This window comes from Triticum aestivum, chromosome 3B (genome assembly GCF_018294505.1).
Source record: "Triticum aestivum cultivar Chinese Spring chromosome 3B, IWGSC CS RefSeq v2.1, whole genome shotgun sequence".
Taxonomy (NCBI): Eukaryota; Viridiplantae; Streptophyta; class Magnoliopsida; order Poales; family Poaceae; genus Triticum; species Triticum aestivum.
The window spans coordinates 835,958,043-835,980,775 of record NC_057801.1 but is presented as its reverse complement, the minus strand read 5'-3'; the positions used below and the strand labels follow the sequence as shown (position 1 = coordinate 835,980,775).

At 46.9% G+C, this 22,733-nt stretch overlaps 3 protein-coding genes, 1 long non-coding RNA gene, 1 other non-coding gene and 1 pseudogene across 6 annotated transcripts; 2 read left to right on the top strand and 4 right to left on the bottom strand.

Moving 5' to 3' along the window:
• TRNAG-CCC (transfer RNA glycine (anticodon CCC)) lies at positions 1–71 on the bottom strand. The gene has a single exon. It is a non-coding gene; the product is annotated as a tRNA-Gly (tRNA).
• A 1,149-nt stretch (positions 72–1,220) lies between these two features.
• On the top strand, positions 1,221–4,632 carry LOC123066977 (uncharacterized). Its single transcript, XR_006431485.1, has 4 exons — positions 1,221–1,387; positions 1,911–2,434; positions 2,545–2,994; positions 3,092–4,632. It is a non-coding gene; the product is annotated as an uncharacterized lncRNA (long non-coding RNA).
• Positions 4,633–6,270: 1,638 nt separating this feature from the next.
• LOC123072799 (protein FLX-like 3) lies at positions 6,271–8,470 on the bottom strand. Of its 2 annotated transcripts, XM_044496440.1 has the most exons (5): positions 8,215–8,444; positions 7,932–8,030; positions 7,053–7,581; positions 6,749–6,888; positions 6,271–6,670 (listed from the first exon to the last, which is right to left on the bottom strand). In XM_044496440.1, exons 3-5 carry the CDS (start codon positions 7,571–7,573, stop codon positions 6,528–6,530), a joined length of 804 nt encoding a protein of 267 aa, XP_044352375.1. In that variant the 5' UTR covers positions 7,574–7,581; positions 7,932–8,030; positions 8,215–8,444; the 3' UTR covers positions 6,271–6,527. The 2 variants fall into 2 exon arrangements, with proteins under 2 accessions (XP_044352375.1, XP_044352374.1); XM_044496439.1 differs by lacking the exon at positions 7,932–8,030 and having other exon boundaries at positions 8,215–8,470.
• Positions 8,471–11,324: 2,854 nt separating this feature from the next.
• LOC123066976 (Werner syndrome ATP-dependent helicase homolog) lies at positions 11,325–12,169 on the bottom strand. Its single transcript, XM_044489946.1, has one exon. It carries the CDS (start codon positions 12,124–12,126, stop codon positions 11,440–11,442), a length of 687 nt encoding a protein of 228 aa, XP_044345881.1. The 5' UTR covers positions 12,127–12,169; the 3' UTR covers positions 11,325–11,439.
• Positions 12,170–14,331: 2,162 nt separating this feature from the next.
• Positions 14,332–19,792, bottom strand: LOC123068089 (uncharacterized; annotated as a pseudogene).
• A 454-nt stretch (positions 19,793–20,246) lies between these two features.
• Positions 20,247–21,018, top strand: LOC123066975 (Werner syndrome ATP-dependent helicase homolog). Its single transcript, XM_044489945.1, has one exon. The coding sequence runs from the start codon at positions 20,323–20,325 to the stop codon at positions 21,004–21,006; it is 684 nt and encodes a 227-aa protein (XP_044345880.1). The 5' UTR covers positions 20,247–20,322; the 3' UTR covers positions 21,007–21,018.
• The last annotated feature ends 1,715 nt before the right edge of the window (positions 21,019–22,733 follow it).

Sequence of the window (22,733 nt, the reverse complement as noted above, 5' to 3'; positions counted from 1 at the left end):
TGCGCATCCAGGGAATCGAACCCTGGTCAGTACCGTGGGAGGGTACTATGATACCACTACACCAGATGCGCTGCTTTGTTTGGTCTGGACAAAGTAACTCTCTTATACTGTGTGGAGTGAGCAATACAATATGAAACATACAGAAAGGTACGCACGGGCCAGCGTTTTGACTCAGCTTTGTTTATACCCGTCTGTAAATTTTAATGAAAAGGTATACTCTGGAAATAAAAAATCCCAGTGTTATAGAAAAAGGTAACTGTTTTAAGTATCATTTCTCTTAAGAGACTACATAACTTAACCTTGCCTTTTCTTCATGAAAACCATATATGATACATGTACTTCCTCCGTCCGAAAATACTTGTCGGAGAAATGCATAAAACGGATGTATCTAAAACTAAATTACGTATAGATACATCCATTTCTCCGACAAGTATTTTCGGACTGAGGGATACATAGATTCAGATTTTGACATCAAGAAAATCAAAGTTTCACTTGGGGCGCGTGGGGCTTTAGTTGATAGCTCCACGGGGCTTATCCCTATAGATGCATACATGCGAAACTTGCGCTATCGGATTGCATTGAGAGTAACAAACGGACGCGGAGTTATTGAGCTCGAGCTCAAATGAGCTCTTTATCGTGGGCGTTGATTTCTGTGTGAAGATCTGTGCCATTTCTTTATACAGGAGGGCGTGGGCTGCTGGAAAAGGTGCACTGTTCAGTAATACGTACGCACTGCAGGTGAATGGTGGGCCATAAATTAACCGGAGAGCGGACGGAGACGATGCGAGCCGTGGCCCAGAATAGTCGTTGACGTCTGATCCGTGGCTCAGGGCATTGTTTTTTCCTGCCAGTGGGGTCATGGGGTCAGATGGATGTACTATTCTAGTGCCTTCTCCAAACTTTGGGTGCTTGGGTAGTGAGTCATCGAGACAGGACGTGGAGGCGGCGGCAAGCCATGAAGTTCCTGATGCAGCCGATAAGCGGGTTCGTAAAATCTTCCCTTTTCTTGTGGTTGACTTCTTGGATTAGGTTCATGGATTGACAGTTTGGAACGGATTTCGTTCGTCATCCATCAGATCTACTTTTGTGCAGGAGGTCAGCGAGAGTATGGTGCTGGCTCCTGCGGCAGAACATGGTGCGGTGGGGCGGGCAGGGGCGATTGGGGATATAAAGGTGCCGGAGCAGCAATTGGTAGGAGCGGGTGAAGCGGAGCAGGTTCCCTGGCGGCCGAACAAGCTCTCGTGATGGCGGATTTCATGGCGACGGAGCAGGTTGTTGAGGAGCTGGCGGCGGTGGCTCAGCGGCGGCAGAAAGAGGAGAGCTCTCCCGCGGCTTCGGAGCTGTCAACTGGGAAGATGAACCCCCGGCCTCCTAGATGGAACAAAAGGTTAGTGTTTTTAGAGCTGGTAATGCTGATAAATTGGGGCAGTACTGTTCTGGCATAGATGACCTGAATTGGCTGAATTAGTGTGTGCATTTGTGGCCCTGACAAAATACATGTATGCGTATGTATCCAATGATTTGTGTGGTTACCATCAGTTAAGTACCGAGACTTTCAGAGAAATGATTCTGTGGATTATAACAAGTACATAATTTATATTCACTTGCTGCAGGTAAAAAAGATTCTTGCGGAACCAGTGAATTACATGCATCTAGTTAGTGCACATTATGCTTGCTTAAGGTGAAAAAATGTATCAAGACTTACAAAAATAAATGTACAGGATTACATAAACTTGCTGGCAGTAAAAATGTTGCTTGATGGATTAGGACAACCACAGACCAACATGGTTAGTTCCTGTAGGGTAAAATGATGAGTGCAAACAAGTCAATTAAAAAAAGCGCATCTAGTTAGTGTTAACTAATGGTTGCTGAACCTTTGTAAGCTAATATCATACTTGCTGTTTTTGCAGAAAAGGCTACGCATTCGAGCTGCAGCCCCTAGCAGAGCACCTTGTCTGAACCGCGTTAGTGCATTTGAGAAGGCTGGCAGGAGTTTTGCCGAGAACCCAACTGAGAGTGTTATTACCCCAGTTGTTGGCACTACATTTGACTCAGTGGGTGAGGCATACGACTACTACAATTTTTACTCGTGGGAGAAAGGATTTGGTATTCGATACGGTAAGAGCCGCCTGAATGTCAAGAGGACAAAATGCACGCAAGAAATAGTTTATGGATGCTCGTGAGTACAAAATTTTGCTAGTGTTACTGCTTCGATAGTCCCAATTTAGTTGGGGTTGTCATAACATTCGACACGACATGCAGGACCAACCTATATGACATACCTTTCGGCCTTTTTGTTGGGGTTAACAATCACTTTCAGAGCATGATCCTGGCTGGTGTTCTTGTTCGCGATGAGACCCAAGTGAGTTTCGAGTTTTTTTTTCAGAATTCCTAAGAATGATAGGTGGTTCTCCACCCATGACCATACTCAAAGGTATTATTTATGTTTGGAAACTGATCAATTGTCCTACAGTTGTTAGCTGATGTATATCTTGTCATCGTACAGAGTGGTGATTGTATACATTTTGCTCACTTGTTTTGTAGACGAAAACCGTGCCATGGAGCTGGCTATCAAAAACATTATGCCGGGGACAACACACAGATGGTGTAAATGGCACGTCCTGAATAAAGCAAGAGTCATTGGGTGCTCTGTAACAAAGAAGAGCGATTTCAGGGCTGAATTTTATAAAGTGATAAACCATATGCTGAAAGAAGATGAATTTGAGAAAGGGTAGGAAATGTTGCTGGACAAATACAAGCTAAGGGCACACCCATACATGACGCAGCTGTTTGAGATTCAGAAGAAATGGGCTAAACCTTATTTTAAGGGTGTTTTTGTGCAAAGATGACCAGCACACAGAGGAGTGAGAGCGCGAACCATATGCTGAAAAATTATGTGCCTCCTGGGTGCCCAATGCACATGTTTGTGCAGAAGTACACAAGGCTACAATTCGACCGGGAATCGGAGAACTATGAAGAAAAAGAATGTGAATTGTAAGTGTTTTTTATAATGTGTTCTCTAGTTACAACATTGTGATACTTGTTGCATAGAAACTTTACTTTATGTGGTGGTGTTTGATAAAATGTGCAGGGAGGCCACTCATGAGGGCAAACCTGGCAGTGGAGAGGCATGCTAGCAAGATATATACAAGGGCCATGTTCCAACAGTTTGGGCATATATTGTACAATGTGGAGCTTATCAGGTGGAAGAGGTCGAGAAACACAAGACATATCATGCAATCCATAGTGAAGCAGAAAAGAGAGAGAAGTGGTGCAGATGTCATACAAGGTAACTACACAATGTGCAGATGAAGGGCTGGGAAGATCCCTCTGAGATGGTTTGGCTATGCTACCACCACCGGACGGAGCTGCTAGAACGAAGATTTTGCTGTGTTCCTTGACGATGACTGCTCCGCGGCGGAGCGCTTGGAGCGGGCATAGCACACAGTGGAGTGGTGGCATAACTACACGATGTGTGCAGTGGCATGAGGGCCAGCAAAAAAACATTTGAAAATTAAGCGGCACTACCATGAGATATGACCAGCACTTACTGATGTGCCACTGTAAGATGTGACCGGCTTTCCAACATCAGTAGCCATGGTTGGCATCCTCCGCATTTTCTTGTTGAACATCCCAAGGGCGAGGTTGTCCAGCAGGAATATTTGTGAGTGCAACAGTTTGTTAGCTCCCAAAACATGAAAGTAACTAGTGTCATGAATTTGGGGCCTCCATACACAGTATTACCTGGAGAAACAAGTAGCATCCGACTAAGTTGGTGGCGGGGTTGCCTGACCGGATATTATTATTTAGCCTCCTAACACCAGCGAGCAGGCATTGAATCACATACTCACACCAGTTGAACTGCTTAATCGTCTCAGTATTAGCCAGTGTTCCCTAGAAATCAATAATGTCATATCATGCTTTCTGAAAATTTCAGTATCTTGTTCTCTGCCAGGACAATGGTGCAGCGGGTGGTGCTTACCTTACTCATTGTCCATGCACTGAATTTCAGGTTTAGTTTCTGCAGCATTTGAAGGTCAAGCATACCACCAAACCCAATGCTCGTAACAAGAAATCGCTTGAACTCATTGAATGTCCAGATGACATCGACAACGTGCTTGACAGATATACGAGAGGTTGGTGCTGGGGGCACGGCTGGGTCACTGCTCTGTCCTGAATCTTGGCTAGCTGCCTGCAGGTTCTCGTCGCCCATCTCTCCCTCACAGCTGCCTCCAACTGACATTTTATGCTGCAGCATTGGTGGAAAAAAATAAGCCTGGTATTGTGGACTAAAAAATATAAACCTGGGATTCAGACTTTCAGAGAATTCAAAAAACATATTGCCTTTTCTCTGATATACAGTTATCAAATGGATCCTATATAAAATTCCGGTGCTTTCCACAACTGAATCCAATACACAATGCATGTGTAGACAGTGTGGATTTGAAAGTTCTGAAACTTTTTATTCCTAGAGACTGAAACTAGAAATATAGTTCTGAACTGAAGTTTCAGACTGAATCAATGTCGCCCTATGCATGTAAGGTAAAATGGATCATGTAGGACAGTGTTGCTGCATTGCAAAAACTGGATGTAATATATATGAATCAATAAAACATTATGGACTTGTAATGATTTTCGTGCCCTGGATCGTATAATCCATGAATGAATGCATGCATTTTTTGTTGCTAAAGAAAAATGAATCTGTGAACCTATGAATCTATAAAAAATCTTAATGTCAAACTGGACCTTTCAATCTGTGAAGCTAAATAGCTTTTGATCTGCAAAAGAAGTGCATCTGCAAAAATTCCATGAATGGAAATCACCCTGGACAGGCAGATTGAAAATAAGATGAAGAGGGGAAACCGGAAGGCGGGGGAAAAAGGCGTGCGTCTCCGGGTGCGCCACGCCAAGAAGAGTGGCCACCGACAGAAATTGACAAATAGGTGGGGAGCATGGGTATTTAACAAAATAATCTTACTACTAAAATAATTCATAGATAACCATGATTGCGTACAAAATGGACTAACAAGGATCAGATGATTGGAAAGAGAACACTAGTAGTTGGCAGTGATTGCCAGGTTATAGACGACTCCGGATTACAAACTGGGATTATGAAATTAACTAGTACACCAAACTAGATGGCTATCCCTATTACAAGCCTCCTGCACAGGAAACTAGCTGCTCCGCTGCACGAAGATTAAGAAGAGCAGACCCAGGACAAGGATAAAGTTCGTTCCGGCCAACAGCACCGCCGTGTGTTGGCTATCGGCGGAGCAGCGTAGAAGTGCAGCGGCGTAGGGAGGGCTAGCTTGCTACATCTGCGGCTGGATGCGTGCATGCGCTGCTTGGATCTTAGCCTGACTGTCGTCCATGAACTGGTGGTCTCGCCTGGATCTATGCTGAAGGGAAGCGGACGGGTGCACAGCTACAGAGTACGGCTGGGTCAAGCCGCGGCGACTAAGCTCAGGCGGGTAGGTGTTTGGTCGATGTCAAAAACTTCCATATACTAGCCTGCAGGAAGAGTGATTTGATCATGAGATAAAAGGGATAGGCATTTGATTTTCCTTAGCATGGAGTACTTACATCTTTCTGACGCACTTGTAGAAGCGTTGCCAGCTCGGGATACGATGGTGACCACCTTGTCGCCACAAGCTGGGCAAGGAATCAGCGGAGCACCTCGTCGGCCTGCGAGCTAGAGGAGGAGGCCGCCATCGTTTCCGATCTAATTCTTTCAGGCGAGGATGAAGGGGATAAGGGAAGAGAGGGGGCGAGCAAGGGTGGCAGAGGAATCTGGGAGTGGGAGGATGCAGTAGCTAAATTAATGGGAGCTGTGGGACGAGGGACGACGTCCGTTTGCTGGCTAACGACTGAGCCGTGGCCTACGACGCAACGCTCCATCTGAGTCATGGCTGCGAGGATGACGGCCGTTACATTGAATGCGGTAGTTGGGTGGGCCACATGCTGTGAAAAAGCCGCACATACTACTTCAAATACAGAGTAAAATACTAGCGGTGGTGTGAATCTTGACGCTAGACAACGGCTGAGATAAAGGGTACATCTGAGCTCGAGCTCAGAATAGCACTTTCGGTAACAAACCTAACTACTCCATATTGCACGCAATTCTGAGGCACCCAGAGCATCTTGTGCTTCATCTCCTCTCCACACTTGTTTAGGGACCACCCCTCCACCGAGAAAACTTGTGCTGTGTACCACAAAATTTCTCCATTCGAATTTGTACTAAGAAAACAAAAACAAGGCGAGCTTGGCGAATGCGAAACATTAGGTTGCTGTTATCCTTATTCACTACCTTCAGCATGAACAAAGCAGCAATGCAGGCTTGCAGCAGCCCTCACTTTTCGCAGGCAATAATGTTCGCCAATCAAAAAGATTAGCAACAGAATCAAAAGGGTCCACAGCCTGTTAAGTACAATTCCCTAAATGGCCCACGGGCATCCATGGTTACAATCTTCTGAACAAGGCACCAGCACCACAAGCTTCAGTACGAGAGATATCAGAAACTTTGTAAATCAAGGGCGCGGGTAGCTAGGGGGTTCCCATGGTCCAGCACCCGTACCGTAGCGCCTGTCTGTGTAGGTATTGTAGCCGCCGTCGTACATGCCTTGCACGCCCATCCCAGGAGGCGGTCCGTAAGCTCCATAGCCGCTGACCCCTAAAAGTGCATTAAACATACAGGTTAGCCACAACTGATTTTCAGTGACTTGGATGCAAGTGAGGGAATGAAACCTACTAGGTGGTGGTGCCCTTCTCTTCTCAATTTCAGCCCTAAGCTTCTCAGACTCCTGAGCCATAGTCACAAGATCCTTCTCCACTGCCTGCACCTGTGCCATCAGCTCTGGCTTTGCATTCTTCTCGTAATCAAGAGCCGCCCTGCAGTGATCTTAATAGTTAGCTACTCCTCCACTAAAATAAAATAAAATAAAAAGGGGGGAATGCATCGAAACACTAAAATAATTTCCTCATGTGGGCCACCAACGTAGACTCAGCATGATGTGCCTACTGTAGCAGGAACACAATCCAGGATGGTTTGGTACCTAGCACGAATTAGTTCCTGCCGCAGATCATCACGTTCAGCAATCATGGCAGGTATGCGCTGGTTTTCAGAGCTCTGTTGCTCAAGCTCCTTTGTCAGACCCTGCACCTTTGCGTTCAGCTCTTGACTCAAAGACTCTAGCGTACCTAATTCAGATCGTAGATGCAAGGCATCTTGCCTAAGGGGTTCTAAGGAGCGTAGCTCAGCTTCCAGCTTCAGGTTCCTCTGAGTCAGCTCCCTCGATTCAATTTCTTTCTCTGCACGTAGCTTAGGTATAACCTGACTTGAGGAATGGAGATCTTCTTTCAAACGAGACATTGCTTGCCGGAGTCCAACAATTTCATCCGCCAGATGTTGGTTGTCATCATGGATTCTGCGTATCTCACCACGGCGGCTAGACAGCTCTCCCTCGATGCGTCGTGGAGAGATGGACCTTTCTCGTGCAAGACGAGGAGGAGGGCCATCACGAAATCCTCGTGGTTCCTCATAGTACTGGCGACCTATGCGCTGTCTCCCTGCCATTTATAGCCCTGTAAAGAATAACCAGAGTGTTAGACAAGAGAATAAGAGCTCAAGCACGTTTTCTGATTGGTTTGTTTGGTGAAACATGACGCATTCCACTACGTATTTGTCCTTAATTATTTGGTTTTCTGATGTTATAATTTTTCAAAAAATAACATCCGACACACAAGTGCATTGCCATAAATGAAACAAGTGACACACACAGTCAGCGCCTGTCCCAATTTCTAATTGTGAATGGTGACAATTTGGCAGTAAGATTGTCATTAACTTAATTCATACTATTTTAACATTTCTGCGCAAGAATTTAAGGAAACATAACCTCCACTGCAAAATAACTTCGGAAGACATAAATGATTACTTCTTTTGAGCATAACAGAGCTTCACTTGTTTGCAGTTTTGGAGTAAGCAATCAGCTCGGCATAGCACAATAGCCAACTCGAGAGGGACACAGCAAATTCTGCACAGATCGGTGAGAGACAGAACAGTGGATAAATTTACACATCACATCACAGCTCGGTGATCACAGCATAGCAGAGAGCATCGTTAGCTCGACATCAAAATCATATCAAAATCAGATGCAGCAGAACAACTCGGCGTCGACAGATTTGGAGAGAGGGGGGAGAGGATCTGGCTGAGCTCACCTCGAGACAAGGGCGGGCGACGGCGAGCACCGACTCGGGACAGCGCTGGTCTCGTGGGAGTGGCGGAGGAGCGAGGGCGAGGGTGTGATGGAGGCGGCGGTCAGGGGGACGGCGACGGCGGGGCGGCGCTAGGGTTAGGGTGTGCGGCCGCGGCGGGGACGCGATGAGCTCGGTGGTGGGGAATGGCCGACTGCTCCCCTCGTTTTTTTTCTCTTTCCCCCTCAACAAAAGATAATATCGCGAACTCCACGTTTTGCTATTCCATTTTTTTTTCTAGAACACAAACTTTTGCAATTCCTGGGATCCCCAAAACACCAGGTTTCCATTTTATTTCCTCATTGCGATCCGCCTCCGCTTATTTGGGAACCAGATTCGACGGTTCTCGGAGCTAAGAAGCAACGAACAGATCATCGCTATGAGCTACTTCCTGGTTTTAACAATTTGTTGGACGATTGAGAGATAAAAAACAAGAAGGACGACTTTAATTCATGAGCAATATGAGTTTGAAGCAATTACATAGTCGTAAGGTCATCTATAACTAGACCCCTCAAACCCTCTATAAATATCTGGGTGGATAGCCCAACCGCAAATTTGACGGATCTCAGGGCTAAGGAGCAATCGAACAGGTCATCAGTATGAGCAGCTTCCTGGTTTCAACAATTTGTTGGACGAGTGGGAGATACAAAAAAAGAGAAAGACGACTTTAATTCGCGAACAATATGAGTTTGAAGCAATGATATAGTCGTAAGAGCATCTACAATCGAACACCTCAACCCCTCTATAAACATCTGGGTGGACAGCCCGGCCATCGCCCGCTCGCAAAATAGACACCCAACTGGATCCTCCAAAGACAATCCAAACGTCCTGACTGTCCGGCACCATTCACACCTAACTTATATCTACGGCGTATAAGGGGACACACAGACGTGTCTTCCATGTTAGATCCAACAGTCCAGACACATCTCAAATTTCCAAATCGTCCCCAGCCGTAGCCCGGCCTGCTCTTTTCCTCTCCTTTCTTTTGCCTCCTCTGTGCCGCCCCTTCCCTATCTCCGCCACTGTCCCAAACCCATAGCGCATGTTACCATCGGCCCCACCCACCCGACCATCCTTGTCGCCCCCGACATGGTCGCTGCCCCAGACCCGTCGTGGGATGTCCTACTCATCTGGACGTACACCTCACCACCTATGTGTTCGATGAAATGCCTGAGACTATTATTTTCTTCCGTAGGAAAACAATGGATTCGTCGAATGTTGAATATGAGAACAAGGAGCTTCATTAATTCATATACAAAGAGTTCGTCAATTCATCGGATTCAGATGACAGAGATGCTGAAATGATGTTGATGATGAGCATCCAAGAAGAAATGGAGAGGCAAGTGAACCATATGTTTTGAGCTTAGAGGATTCGATAAAAAAAGGGCAGGGGAGTTATTCCCCGGGATAAGATCGAGGATGCACTTGCATACCATGATGAGTTCCGGATAAGCAAACATTTGTTCTTGCGCATAGTGAATGTTGTGGAGGCAAATGATCCTTATTTCAAGTTGAGGAAGGATTACTGTGGACACCTGCATTCTCTCCTCTGCAGAAATGCATGACTGCTATGAGGATGCTTGCATATGGTACCTCCACAGATTTGCTCGGTACGGTTGTAGATGCTCAAGATCCGGCTACAAACTTGTTTCGAGGTCATGGTACTAAGAGCAAAGGTCATAAGAACTTCTCTCTCTGTCATAGGAACGAATAGAATGTGAACACGGGTGAATAGCAAAAATCCAGTGTGGGTCGTACTACCATATGGTAGCATTATGTGAGACATTGGTCCACCTACGGTACATGCCTGATGTAGGTCCTGTATCAGCGGTCCATCCGTCAAACTACACCATCCCGCCCCTTCGGACCTCCGGTACATACGACCTACCATGGTCCAAAGACGCTCTCGTGTACAACCATCTCCAGTATACTAGAATATCTGGTGCTCGCACATGCTCTATTCAATGCCCTACCTACCTATGCTCGTAGAATCTATGGTCGATGACTTCATGTAGAAGGTATGGTTGTGCAGGAGTTGCGATTGGATTTCTAGCCCATCACATGTAGCTGCTCGGATTTTGAAAAAGTGGCGGCGATAACACATGATTGACTTCGATTTGGTGGTGCTTCTCAAGTACCCTATCTTAAGTTTCGGGGTGAAAAACTTAGGTGATCCTATTTGGTTGTACGTGGCAATGTCGATGTTTTTGTGTCATCAGGCATTACTCCGATATTCTCGGACTTGTTCTTCAAGGTGGAAACCTAGAATCTCCCCTTTCGTAGTTGGATCCGGTGTCGGTTGTGCTTGAGCATCATTTCCTTCTTAAAGGCGTTATTGTTAAAGAACATCGTCGTCCTTGCGGTGTCAAAAGATGGTTGGTGCCGATATGGTCATTGTTGTAGTTTGCCAGATTTTTTTTCTCGCTTAGGCGTAGCTTTGGTCGTATATGACTTTGCTCTTTTTCGGTATGTTTAAGGTATGTGTGTGTTGACGTTGACTGTGTGCATCCTATCTATACAGTGGTCGGGCTTGATGTTTCGTTCCGAATCAATAAAATATCCTTTTTCAAAAAAACAATTAGCCAAGCAAAAACACATACTAACACTTAATATTAGAACCATAGGGGAAATAAAACACCCACGGGTGATTATAAACGAAATTCACATTATACTAAAAGAAATCAAAGCCTGCATCATCTAATCACGACAAATTGAAGCGGTCGATCGACTTGTCTTGTTGATCACACAGGGAGCACCTATCCTGGTGCAGCAGCCCTCTTTGTGCCAACCTATCCGATGTCATGCACCTGTTCTTTGGTTAAATAGCTCATTAATTATTGTGCTTTTCTGCTATTTGCATCCAAAAGCACAATCGCTCAACAAAAGCACCACCATCAATCACAGATTACAATGAAGCCACATCTAATATTCACTGTGGTTCTATATACAAGGCGGCTATGTGACAACAGAGTAATACGGAGTGGAATAGGGTGACAAAGCCAAATCAAGAGTCAAGGAGAGGCGTGTAGTGGTGATAAACAAGATTGAAATTATGTACAAAGGCTGTTGGAGTGGTACGAAGTGAGTGAAACACACTAGCTTTTGTCACAAGAGAGTAGAAAACCACAATGTTGTCCACGCAACAAAAACAGTATTCTAAAGAAACGGAGCATATGCTACTTCATCTAATCACGCCAAATTGAAGCGGTCGCCGGGGCGATCATAGCAAGCATATCGGAAATGCCTCCTAGCGACCTCGAAGCTCAGCCGAGCGTCAACCGCCGCATATCTGATCCGCTCAAGGGTCAACGGGAACACACCCCATCCCGACCTCCTCAACTTCTCGCACTCCCCGTCCTTGCTGAGCTTCGTTCCCAGCAAGTAATTCGATAGATCAATCAACGACGGCGTAGGCTTGCTGCAGACGCTCTTTGGGATCTCGACGCGCTCCTGCAGGTCGTAGGAAGACGCGATCTTCAGCCCGTAGTAGCCCAGCATCTCCTGGTCCTGGCTGATCCCCGCTCCGCAGAAGACGATGTCCTCATCGGCGAGAAACCTCCTGAGCATTGCCGGCACGTGCCTCGCGTGCACGATGTGGTACACCAGGCACTCGTCGGCGACGCAGAGCTGGAGCACGGCGGCGCGCTGCTTCTGCTCCTTGGGCAGGTCCTTCTGCCTCTTGCCGAAGACGGGGTTGGTGAACTCGGTGTCTAGGCCGACGAGCTTTTTGTGGGCGTCCCGGAGGAAGTTGGCCCACACGCGCGATATCCACGCCTCTACGGTGGATGGTTGGATTGTGACGGTGGCTTTGGTGTCGATGCCTTGAGCGTCGAAGTGGTACGGCCTTTCGTCATTGTCCGGCTGCTGGCGCGCCATTTTGGAAGCTGCGGCGGCAGGATCCCTGTACGTCGAAAGAAGATGGTTGTATGCGTCCTGATGGATTCGCCAGCCAGGTATACATATATAGTGCGGCCGTCCAATCCAATCATGTTGTCAGGTACGCCTAGGTATACCGTATACGAGCCGGATTGGGAGTTGCTCTCCAGTCCAATCCTGAATCGGACACGAAGAAGGCGTGGTTGTGAGCTCCCTCCGGATTCCATCATCATGTATGCACTACGTGCTCACGCAGAAAGTAGTTATTCACGCAGAAAGTTGTATGGACAACTGGGAGATCGAAAGGGTACAGCGTCCATAAGATGGATGTGGACGCCTTCCATTCCTGCGACGGCTCCGGCCCCGAACCACCGGAGCTGGAGCCTTTCGCTGGCCAGCAAGTCACACGCCTTGGTGGCGCGCGTCGGCAAGATCCGTGGCCATGAAGCCCCACAACGTGAGCCACGGCCGCCGTGGGAGGAAGTCCTGCCTTGGCCGGCATATCACATGGCCGTTCATATTTCGATTTCGCAGAAATACTTCAGTTTCAGAAACGCCATGATTGGGTTCCGTTTCAGTTTCAGTTTCAGAAACGCCATGATTTCGCAGAAATATTTCCATCTTCTAACAAAACTGGAGTTGCCCACTCTTCAATTGTGTAGCAAAAACAGGTCCTAAACTACATGATGATTGGGTTAAGGTGAGGTCCCTCCGTTTGTCACCCACCCATGTCAGTACATTTTGGGGCCCTTCCTCAGCCCCTGACGCAGGCCCATTTTCACTTACTGAATCCCCTGTGAGATTGCACACCTGTCACTATCAGGCTAACAGCACTTGAATCACAAGGACCCAGCAGCATATAACTCAACTCGGGCTAAACACACCTCTGTTAGCAAGTGAGCTCTCAACAATAATCAAGAACTCAAGTTGTAACAAAGCTCTCGGTATCCATCTCATGTTACCACCGAAAATGCATGACACTGAAATGAACAGAACGATGACAGGGAAAGAGAAAACAGTTGGAGTTGTTCCAAGAAAGAAAAACAGAATTAGAATAGAAATTCTCAATGTTCGTGTCAGTTTTGAAGTTTCTACTATTATAGTATATGACAATCCGTCACTGTTGGAACAAGAAAACCGACAGCTCAGTTTGCTTCAGTGATCTTTGGACCCTCTCTGCTTCTTCTCTGATACAAACAAGGTTGGTTTTGATCTCTTCGCAAATCCTTCCTTCCAGTAGCCGGACTGGAACCCAGAGCTTAGGCTCCAGCTCCACCACATAAGAAAGCCTAGTCTGAAATTCCTGGCCAATCAGAACTTCCCCGCCTTCGTCAGTAGTAGCATCGACCTACACGGGATCAAAGTGCGAACCAGATTACTTAGATGAGTTTCAGAGTCATGAGGGACCATAAATTATACCATGATCCAGGAAATTACAGAAACATCAGTCGACCAAAGAATAGTGCATCTAGAATCCTGTTTAACACCCTGGGCTGCTTGACATGGTTCATTGCCACAAATACACCCTGGGCTGCTCTATGAAATCAGGTGATCCTGCTTTGAAGTCAAATTGCTTATTCCAGAATAACAATGAACCTAGGCTTCTGCTAGGCTATCAACTAGGCTCGTCTCCGTGCCTGGCATCATAGCAGTATAATTCAACTCAGCAACACCGATTTGGGAATCTGAATTATGAGCAAGACCAGCAGGGAGAGGGTATGATCATGTTACCTCCTGGACACACCATTTGCCCTCGAGTACCTTGAAATCGCCGTCGACAATGTTGAAGGCGATCTCCCGGCGGCGCTCCCGGGACTCCAGGAGCACCTCAAGCTCCCCCTTGTGGCACTCTATGGTGCCCTTGGCGTTGAACTTGAGCCCCAGCGTCACATCCTGCTCCCTGACCTGCACAGGACTCGTCCTCGTCACCTCGTCGTGGGATCTCACTGAAGTCTGATTAGTTACTTTTCTTTTCTTGATCTGAGGAGAGGCATTATGGCCAGACCGAAGAAAAAGCCACATGGAACAACAAAAGTTAGACCGAGCAAAATAGTGAAATACGTATATAAATTTAGGTACTAAATTGCATGAGAAAATGAAAAGAAAATAGAGAAAGAAAAAGCGCAATCTAGCATATGTTTTGGGGACAACAAGTTATCCCATGGTCGGATTGGTAACTGGTTCTGAACTGCTTTATTGTTGGACTGTATCAAACGAACAGATAATGTATCCGCTGTATTATATTACAGAATGAATTTTCATACACGTAGAATCATATCAGAGATGACATTACAGTCAACTATCCTGCCAACATCTTCTAACAAAATTATTTAGGCTGAGTGGCCCACTCTTCAATTAAGTAGCAAAAACAAATCCTAAACTGCAAGACTCGGTTCAGGTGAGGTCCCTCCATTCGTTATCCAGCCATGTCAGCACAACTGGGGGCCCTTCCACATCACCTCGATGCAAGAAGCATGCTGATTTTTGTTTACCTGATTCCCTGTGAGACTGACATCCATCAGACTCATGGCACTTCAATCACAAGGATCGAACAACATAACTGAAGTCGGGCTGAACATACCTCTGTTAAGGAGCATACACAGAACTATAATCAATAACGGCATTGTAAGAAAGCCTTCAGGGTTCATCCTAGTTATCACTGAAAATACATGACACTGAAATTAAAAACGATGTGGCAACAGTGTATGAAAAAAATGGATGTGGTTCCAAGAAGGAAAAATACAAGTGGAGTAGGAAAGTACACATCTCAATCCAAAATGTTTGCATCGGTTATTAAGATTCTTTCTAGTATTGTACTAGATGATATATTGAATGACATTTGACGTAATGAAATGCCTTGCACATGCAAGACAAAAAATTGAGCAGCTGCGATTGTCACAATTACTACCTCGTCCAGTAACCTTTGGATCCTCTCTGCTTCTTCTCGGATACAAATAAGGTTGGTTTTGATCTCCTTGCAGATCCTCCCTTCCAGCAGCCGGACCGGAACCCAGAGCTTAGGCTCCAGCTCCACCACATACGAAAGCGTGGTCTGAAATTCCTGCCCCGATGAAACTTCTGCACCTTCATCAGTGGCACCATCAACCTACATGGTATCGAATTGCGAACAAGATTACTTAGCTGCCTTTTTTGGATTAATGCAATCCTAGGCTGCTTGGGACGATAAATCAATAAAGATACACTAGCTTGATGAATTCAGGATGGCATCATAGCAGTACACAAATTCGACTCGCTAACCACTGATTTGATAATCTGAATTCTGAGCAAGAACAACAGAGTATGATCATGTTACCTCGTGGACAGACCATTTGCCCTGGAAGACCTTGAAATCGCCGTCGACCATGTTGAAGTCGATCTCCCGGCGGCGCGCCCGGGACTCCGGCAGCAGCTCCATCTCGCCCTCGTAGCAGTCTATGGTGCCCTTGGCGTTGAACTTGAACCCCAGCGCCAGATCCTGCTCCCCGACCTGCACAGGAACCAAACCACATCATGCATCAGACCATCGCACACGACCTGCTCGACGAATTGCTTGGGCGAGAGGAGAGGAGAAACCTGGTAGAGGCGGGCGAAGGCCTTGTCCTGGTGGAGGAGGCGGCACTCGGAGAGGCCGGGGATGAATCCGGCGAGGCCCTCGTAGTCGGTGAGCGTGGCCCAGACGGCCTGGAGCGGCGCGCCCACCCGCACCCGCGCGCGCACCAGCCGCCGGTTCTTCTTCCCCGGCAGCTTCCGCACCTCCATCTCGAACCCGTACCGCTCGTCTCGGTCCTCCTCCACCTCCCTGTCCACATGTTCTCCCTCGTCGCCGGCGACACCGGGCGCCGGCTCGGAGGAGCGCCTGAGGGGGTTCCGGGAAGGGGCGGGCGGGAGACGAGGCGGATGCGCGCGGGGGTCCAGTTGGTGGTGGTGTGGGCTAGGAGGAGGCGGAGGCGGATGGGGCGGCCATGGGGGGAGGAGGAGGAGGAGGCGAAGCAGCAAGACGCGGTGGACGGCATGGCCATGGCTGCCAAAGCTTCGGCCTTTGACTCCTCCACCGGCTGCCTGCCCGCCTAGTGGCCTTTTGCTACGGGCACACACATCGTGTCATTATTTTTGGTAGAGACCGTGACACGTGGACGCATATGAATGTTGAGATTGCTTTTCTTATTCTTCTTTTGCCGAGCAAATGTTTGGTTTGGTTCCTTGTCTTTTTCTTAGTTCCATTTTGATATCTAGCTCATCATTCATGCCGAATGGCAGCTCTATCGAATTAGTCGAAATTCCCTTTATGTGAAAGTGTTTTCTTTCTATACATTTGGGCCAGTTTTAGAGTTAAGCCAACTAACCAAACTGATCTTCTTTCTACAGGAAAGGCATCTTCAACCGCAAAAAACAAATGGATGCGTGTGAGGTGCCTACGGTGACTTCGTAAATTTCAAGATGATATGTTGGCTCAGTCTTTCGGAGGTGCTCATAGGGGTAGGGTGTGCGTATGTGCGTTCATAGGGATGAGTGTATGCACGTGTATATGAGCGCTTGTGTCTGTACTAATGTTCAAAAATAATAAACAAATGGATGGGTGTGTGCTCATCAACAATCGGGCGGGTACCGGCCTTCCAATGTCATTCCCAAAATATCCCTTATTGTCGTAATATAGTGTAACATCTTCAATAAGTAGATGTCCACATATGTTCATTTTGACATAAAAATATATAACTCATCTATATTGTCACAATGACGTAGTCTTGGAAGACACCTTCTCGTCGGACACAGACACCTTGGTGCCAGCTAGAGCTGCTGGCTAGTTTCAACAATCTACACTAAATTTTCTTAATGTCAAAACGAATAAGGGATGCTTGGAGCAATGGAAACAAGGAATGCTCAGGCCAAACAGAGATTACAACACGGCTAAACCTACCAAAGCCCGAACCAGAGAGGTAGACCGAACCAACATGATGTCCAACATCGCCAAAAGCCAACTGATGTTCAATATTTGTTCTACACCATCCATGTTTTTTTTTTTGCTGTAGAATTTTTATTATAATTATTAGGTGATAAAATCATGTCCAAACTTATGGATGTACTACTTACTCCCTCTGTTCCCTAATATAAGACCATTTAGCTTTTTCTTTTATTCATATGTATCTAGACAAATTTTAGTATGTATGTTCACTTACTTTATTATGTACGTTGTCAATATTTTCAAATAGCTAAAGGTCTTATATTAAGGAATATTAATTGAGAGAGTACAAGGCTACGACCCAGCTCATTTGTAAGGTTGGTCATAATGAGAGTAACATAGATAATACCTCCATCCGGGTTTTTAAGACCGGCCGACCGATTCTCTAGGACCAAGGCGTCCTCTTTTTCTCCCCCCAAAGCGTGCAGGCTTTCTCTACCTTACCCGCATGCAGCCAATGAATATCGTGCATGCACCAACCTGTTTCTCTCCCTTGCATGCATGCATATGCATGCCCAATCAACTCGCCAGAGATGTCACATATTAAGAGAAAAACACAGCAGCTTTAAGGCACGGGCCTAGCAAATGCGGACGGGGCAAGATGCCTGACCGGACTTCTAATCCCGGACGGAGGTAGTAACATAGATGCCATATAAGTAAAAAATTTGATGTGGCAAATAGTTAATAAGGAGAGAGGCAAATAGAGTAACCTAATATGGTACCATCACATAGCGTTTTCCAATGCAAAATGAGCCTACCAGACAATAAATGAGCATGTATATGTTATTACACATATGATACTTCCCACTATAAGGGTAGTAACATAGAATAGTAACGTATGCATGTTATTATTCTAAGTTACTCCCCATTATGACCAGCCTAACTCTCCCATCAATTTTATCAAATGGACATGGGTGCCGTCGCCTTCTCCTCCTATAGGTGTGGTGATCTAACGCTCGCTGACTCAGAACGTGAGCGCCGGTTGGCGGGCGTCCAACATTGGCAGCACTAAGCCACATGTGGTGGCAGTGGCTGCGCGAGGACTAAACGACACATGCAGAGAAATTATCTGATGAGGGAAGGCGTAGCAGTGGAAGTCGTACGAGTCCGTATTGGATGCCAAACAACAAAGAAACTCAATCGTGCACTTACCAGCCTCAAGTTTTAAGCCAAGATACAGTTCAGATACACATCAACAACTATCATTCTACTTATAAACATGGTTGTGCTACCCGGCCTTTGGGAGCACCATGCGCGCGCTAGGCCTTCTGGGCGGCGGATTGTTTTGTTGTGCTTGTTTTTACCTTGGTGTCAATTGATCGTCCGTTCATCTCTGTTGCACGCCTGCACAATCTTAATAGGTGGATGACTGTTGGTCCTCTACCGATTCAAAACATTACCATTCAAAACATACGTGACTCTTTCCTTTCCGTAAAAAATGTCGTCCAGGGACAAGCCTTCAACGGTGGCAATTGAGGCCCTTGGGCACCAGTCCTTAAGGGCACATACACGAAGACTTTTCAGTTGCCAGTCGACTCCAGTATAGGAGCGGTGACTTTGGCGTGTCAACGGCTCATATTCATATTGGTGGCGGCGATGGTTGTTTGTTCGTCTAGAGACCTCAGTGTAATTTCTATTACGTTATGGGTTCTTTGTAATTCTAATGAACCTATATAATAGATCCGAGTCATTTTTTATAAAAAAATAATGTGATTCGAACATGAAAATCCTTCTAGTTGAAAAGGATTGGATAGAACTCGATCAGGCGGGTATCAATGCCAATTATTTCTAAGTGTAAATAGATAGAAGTCCCAACATATTCAGCTTAACATGAGGGGCCAAACTTTTGCAATTTTGACAATTATGATGAAGACCAAACTGACCAAACGTAGACTTGCGAACCAATTTGTGGTTGGTTAGAAGGACAGTAGTATCCTAGTCCGCCAGGATTTAAGTCATAGACTTCACACTACTTCTCGCAATTTCCTGGATTTATTCTAGGCCTTTCGGCGATATATGTTCAGTGGGAGGAGACGTTCCCGTCGACTACAAAAGTGTGTGTGGCGGCTTCGTCAATCTCAAGATAATGTGCTGACTCATTCAGTTGGAGGTGCCCATATATAGAGGTAGGGTATTCGTGCGTGCGTTCATATGGATGAATTGAGCGTCTGTGTCTGTAGTCTGTATTGTACTGTGTTAAGAAAAAGACATCAAAGCGTCCATCATTGATTGCAATTTTATTTTGCTGGTGGCCTACCAAGCTGACCACTTGGTACATCAAAGCGTCAATCATATTAGTTAGAAAGGTGTTGTCACAATCCCATGCATGTGTGCTGCAAAATAAATTGAAAAGGGACTTAGGCCATGTTTGTTTGGGCTTTTGCTTCTTCTTTTGCAACTTTTTCACTTTGGCCGCCGAAACAAATATGGCCTTATACTTGTTTGCTTCCCGTGGAACGGCAGCATCCGCAGCACTAGCAGGAGGGGCCATCCATCGTGGCGCCTCCACTCCAGCTGGTCGAAGGAAGAGGAGAAGGTGCCGTCCTCGCCGCCGGCAAACCTCTGGGCGGACACGAACAAGGTGTGGCCGCTGGGGTGCAGGGCGTAGCAGAGGATGCCGCGGTAGGACATCGTTGAACGGCTCGAGCAGCGGACGGTGGTCCAGACCCACGGGTACAATGGCGGCCAGTATCCTCCAGGAGGAGACATCGTTGAACGGGAAGAGCTTGCCTTAGCCGGCCAAGGAGACAAGGAGGGGCAGCCGGCAGTCCATGCGGTACCGTTCGCCGGCCACGATGTCGAAGGCCGGGATGTCAGGGCCCACCAAGGCGTGTGAGTTGCCGTGCATGGCCCCGAGGAGCGCCACCGTCGCATGCAGGAATGAAAGGCGTGCACCAGTCGTCCAGCAGCGAGCGAAATGGATCAAGGACACAATAACTACTTATTTCGGGAGCACGTAGAGCATAGGACGACGGAATCCGGAGGGAACTCCTAATCCAACTCGTATACGTGTCCGAATCAAGCGTTCGTGTGCGACTAGTCCCAATCCGACTCGTACGCCTACCTACGCGTACGTGAGACCATGCATATGCTCTCTCTCTCTCTATATATATATACCTGGCGAATCCATCATCTTCTTTCATTATTTCGACGTACGCTGATTTCTCGAGCCTGCCACCGTAGAGGGATCATCATCGTCGTCGCTACCTTGGAATCCAGCCTTTGCTAGCTGCTTCCAAATGGCGCGTAAGCCGCCCAAGGACGAAAGGCCGTACCACTTCGCCACTCAAGGCATCGACACCAAAGCGACCGTCACAATCCAACCATCCACGGTGGAGGCGTGGATATCGCGTGTGTGGGCGAGCTACCTCCGTGACGCCGAGAAGAAGCTCGTCGGCCTAGACACCGAGTTCACCAACCCGGTCTTCGGGAAGAGGCAGAAGGACCTGCCCAAGGAGCAGAAGCAACGCGCCGCGGTGCTCCAGCTGTGCGTCGCCAACGAGTGCCTGGTGTACCACATCGTGCACGCGAGTCACGTACCGGCAATGCTCAGGAGGTTTCTCGCCGACGGGGACATCGTCTTCTGCGGGGCCGGGATCAAGCAGGACCAGGAGATGCTGGGCTACTACGGGCTGAACATCGCGTCTTCCTTCGACCCGCAGGAGCGCGTCGAGATCCCGAAGAACGTCTGCACCAAGCCTACGCCGTCGTTGATTGATTTGGCAAACTATTTGCTGGGAACAAAGTTCAGCAAGGATGGGGAGTGCGAGAAGTTGAGGAGGTCCGGATGGGGTGTGTTCCCGTTGACCCTTGAACGGATCAGGTATGCGGCAGTTGACGCTCGGCTGAGCTTCGAGGTCGCTAGGAGGCATTTCCGATCTGGCTGTTATGATCGCCCCGGCGACCGCTTAAATTTGGCGTGATTAGATGAAGTAGCAGGCTCCTTTTTTTCTAATATAACGTGAGTTTCGTTTATGATCCCATGTTGTCTTATTTCCCCATATGCTTCTAATATTCGGTGTTACTACCAGTTAAGTCAATGGCGGATCTAGGACCCAGGCCGGGAGGGGGGGGGGGGGGGGGCTGTGCCCGGGGTTTGAGATTGAATTACTTCGTTGACTCTAGCCCATTATGCACTGTAGCAACATTGTAGCAGCCTGGGCCCTGGGCTTGGCCCAATCCTGGGTCCGCCCCTGAGTTAAGTAGTTAACTGTACATACGGTGCTACGGTGCAAAAAACACAATTATAAATGCACTGATACAAAATTTATGGTCTAAATAAATGTTTTTGTTGTGTGGACAACCTTGTGTTTTTCCCATTTCTCGTGACAAAAGCTAGCGTGTTTCACTCGCTTCGTACCACTCCAACAAGTTACAAGACTACACACTATAACTATTCTTCCGGTTCATCTTTTTCAAGTGTAAGATTTTCAAACGTGGCTAGCAATTCTGTCTTTTCTACGGCGTGTTGGGCCCTCCTTGATAGCACCCCATCTTTCATGGCCAGCAGTGTTTACACCGTATCAAGGGTGAGACTAGTTCTTCTATCCTCAGTTATCCTTGAGACGGTTACTGATAACACATCACATGCTAATATGAAAAGCATTGAATATATAATCTTGTGTTCCTGCCACCACTGCAGTATGTTGAAATCCTCGTTAGTGTCTTCATAGTACATGACTTTGTCACTGTTAAGGTACTTCGCTAACTCCCCGCCACCTTGAAGCACAGAAGGTGTTGTGGCAGAGCTTGAGTCGCCGGTAGAGGACAAAGAACCAAAGATTTTGCTCTAGCTCCTTTCTTATTCCCTACAGTTGGTGCTGGTGGAGGTCCTTACCGTAAATTTTAGAAAGCTTATCATGAACCTTAGTGAAATCATCGGTATAATCTAGGATTAATTAATTGGATAAATCCCACTCCAGTTCCGGTGATTCAGAAAAATGCCACTTCAATGCAATTTCAGAATGCTTATCATGATATGGTACGCCTTTGTCGTACTCTAAGAAAAAATGATGTAACATTTTTCGGAGTTTGTAAATTGCAGTGGTTTTTCTGAATCACCGAATTGGAGTGGCATTTATCTAATTAACCCTATAATCTAAATTTAGGGAGGTAGATAGTAAAGTGTGTGCGTTAACCTCGTTTGTTTTCCTTTTTTTTCGGGCAATTCAGAGAGCTTTTATTCAAAAGAAAGCATTCCTAGGACAGTCAGCCATAAGGCTGATCACTAGGAAGCTAGGAGTTACATCAAGCCAACATTCGGTCACATTCAGAGTGCAAGCATGCTTCGCACAGAGATGCGCCGGTAAGTTTGCTGACCTATTAATGTGCTGAATATCAAAGGAAATAAAGTGATTACTAAGCTGTCCTATTTCTAACAGAATCGGAGCCACAATTGAGCGAGAATTGTGGCAAGTGTTCCAGAGTGTCACTAACTCCACGCAATCCACTTCCATTATCACATGCGAGAGTCCTCGAAGGGTGGCGAATAAAACTCCGTCTCGCATAGAGAAAGCTTCCATGATTAGGGGGTCTGAAATCCCCATATATGGCTTGCACCAAGAACCTATCAAAGCCGAAGAAGAACGTGTGACACCACCTGCACCGCCCCGCCCCTCGGCAAAGTTCAGTGCACCGTCCGTCATGATTT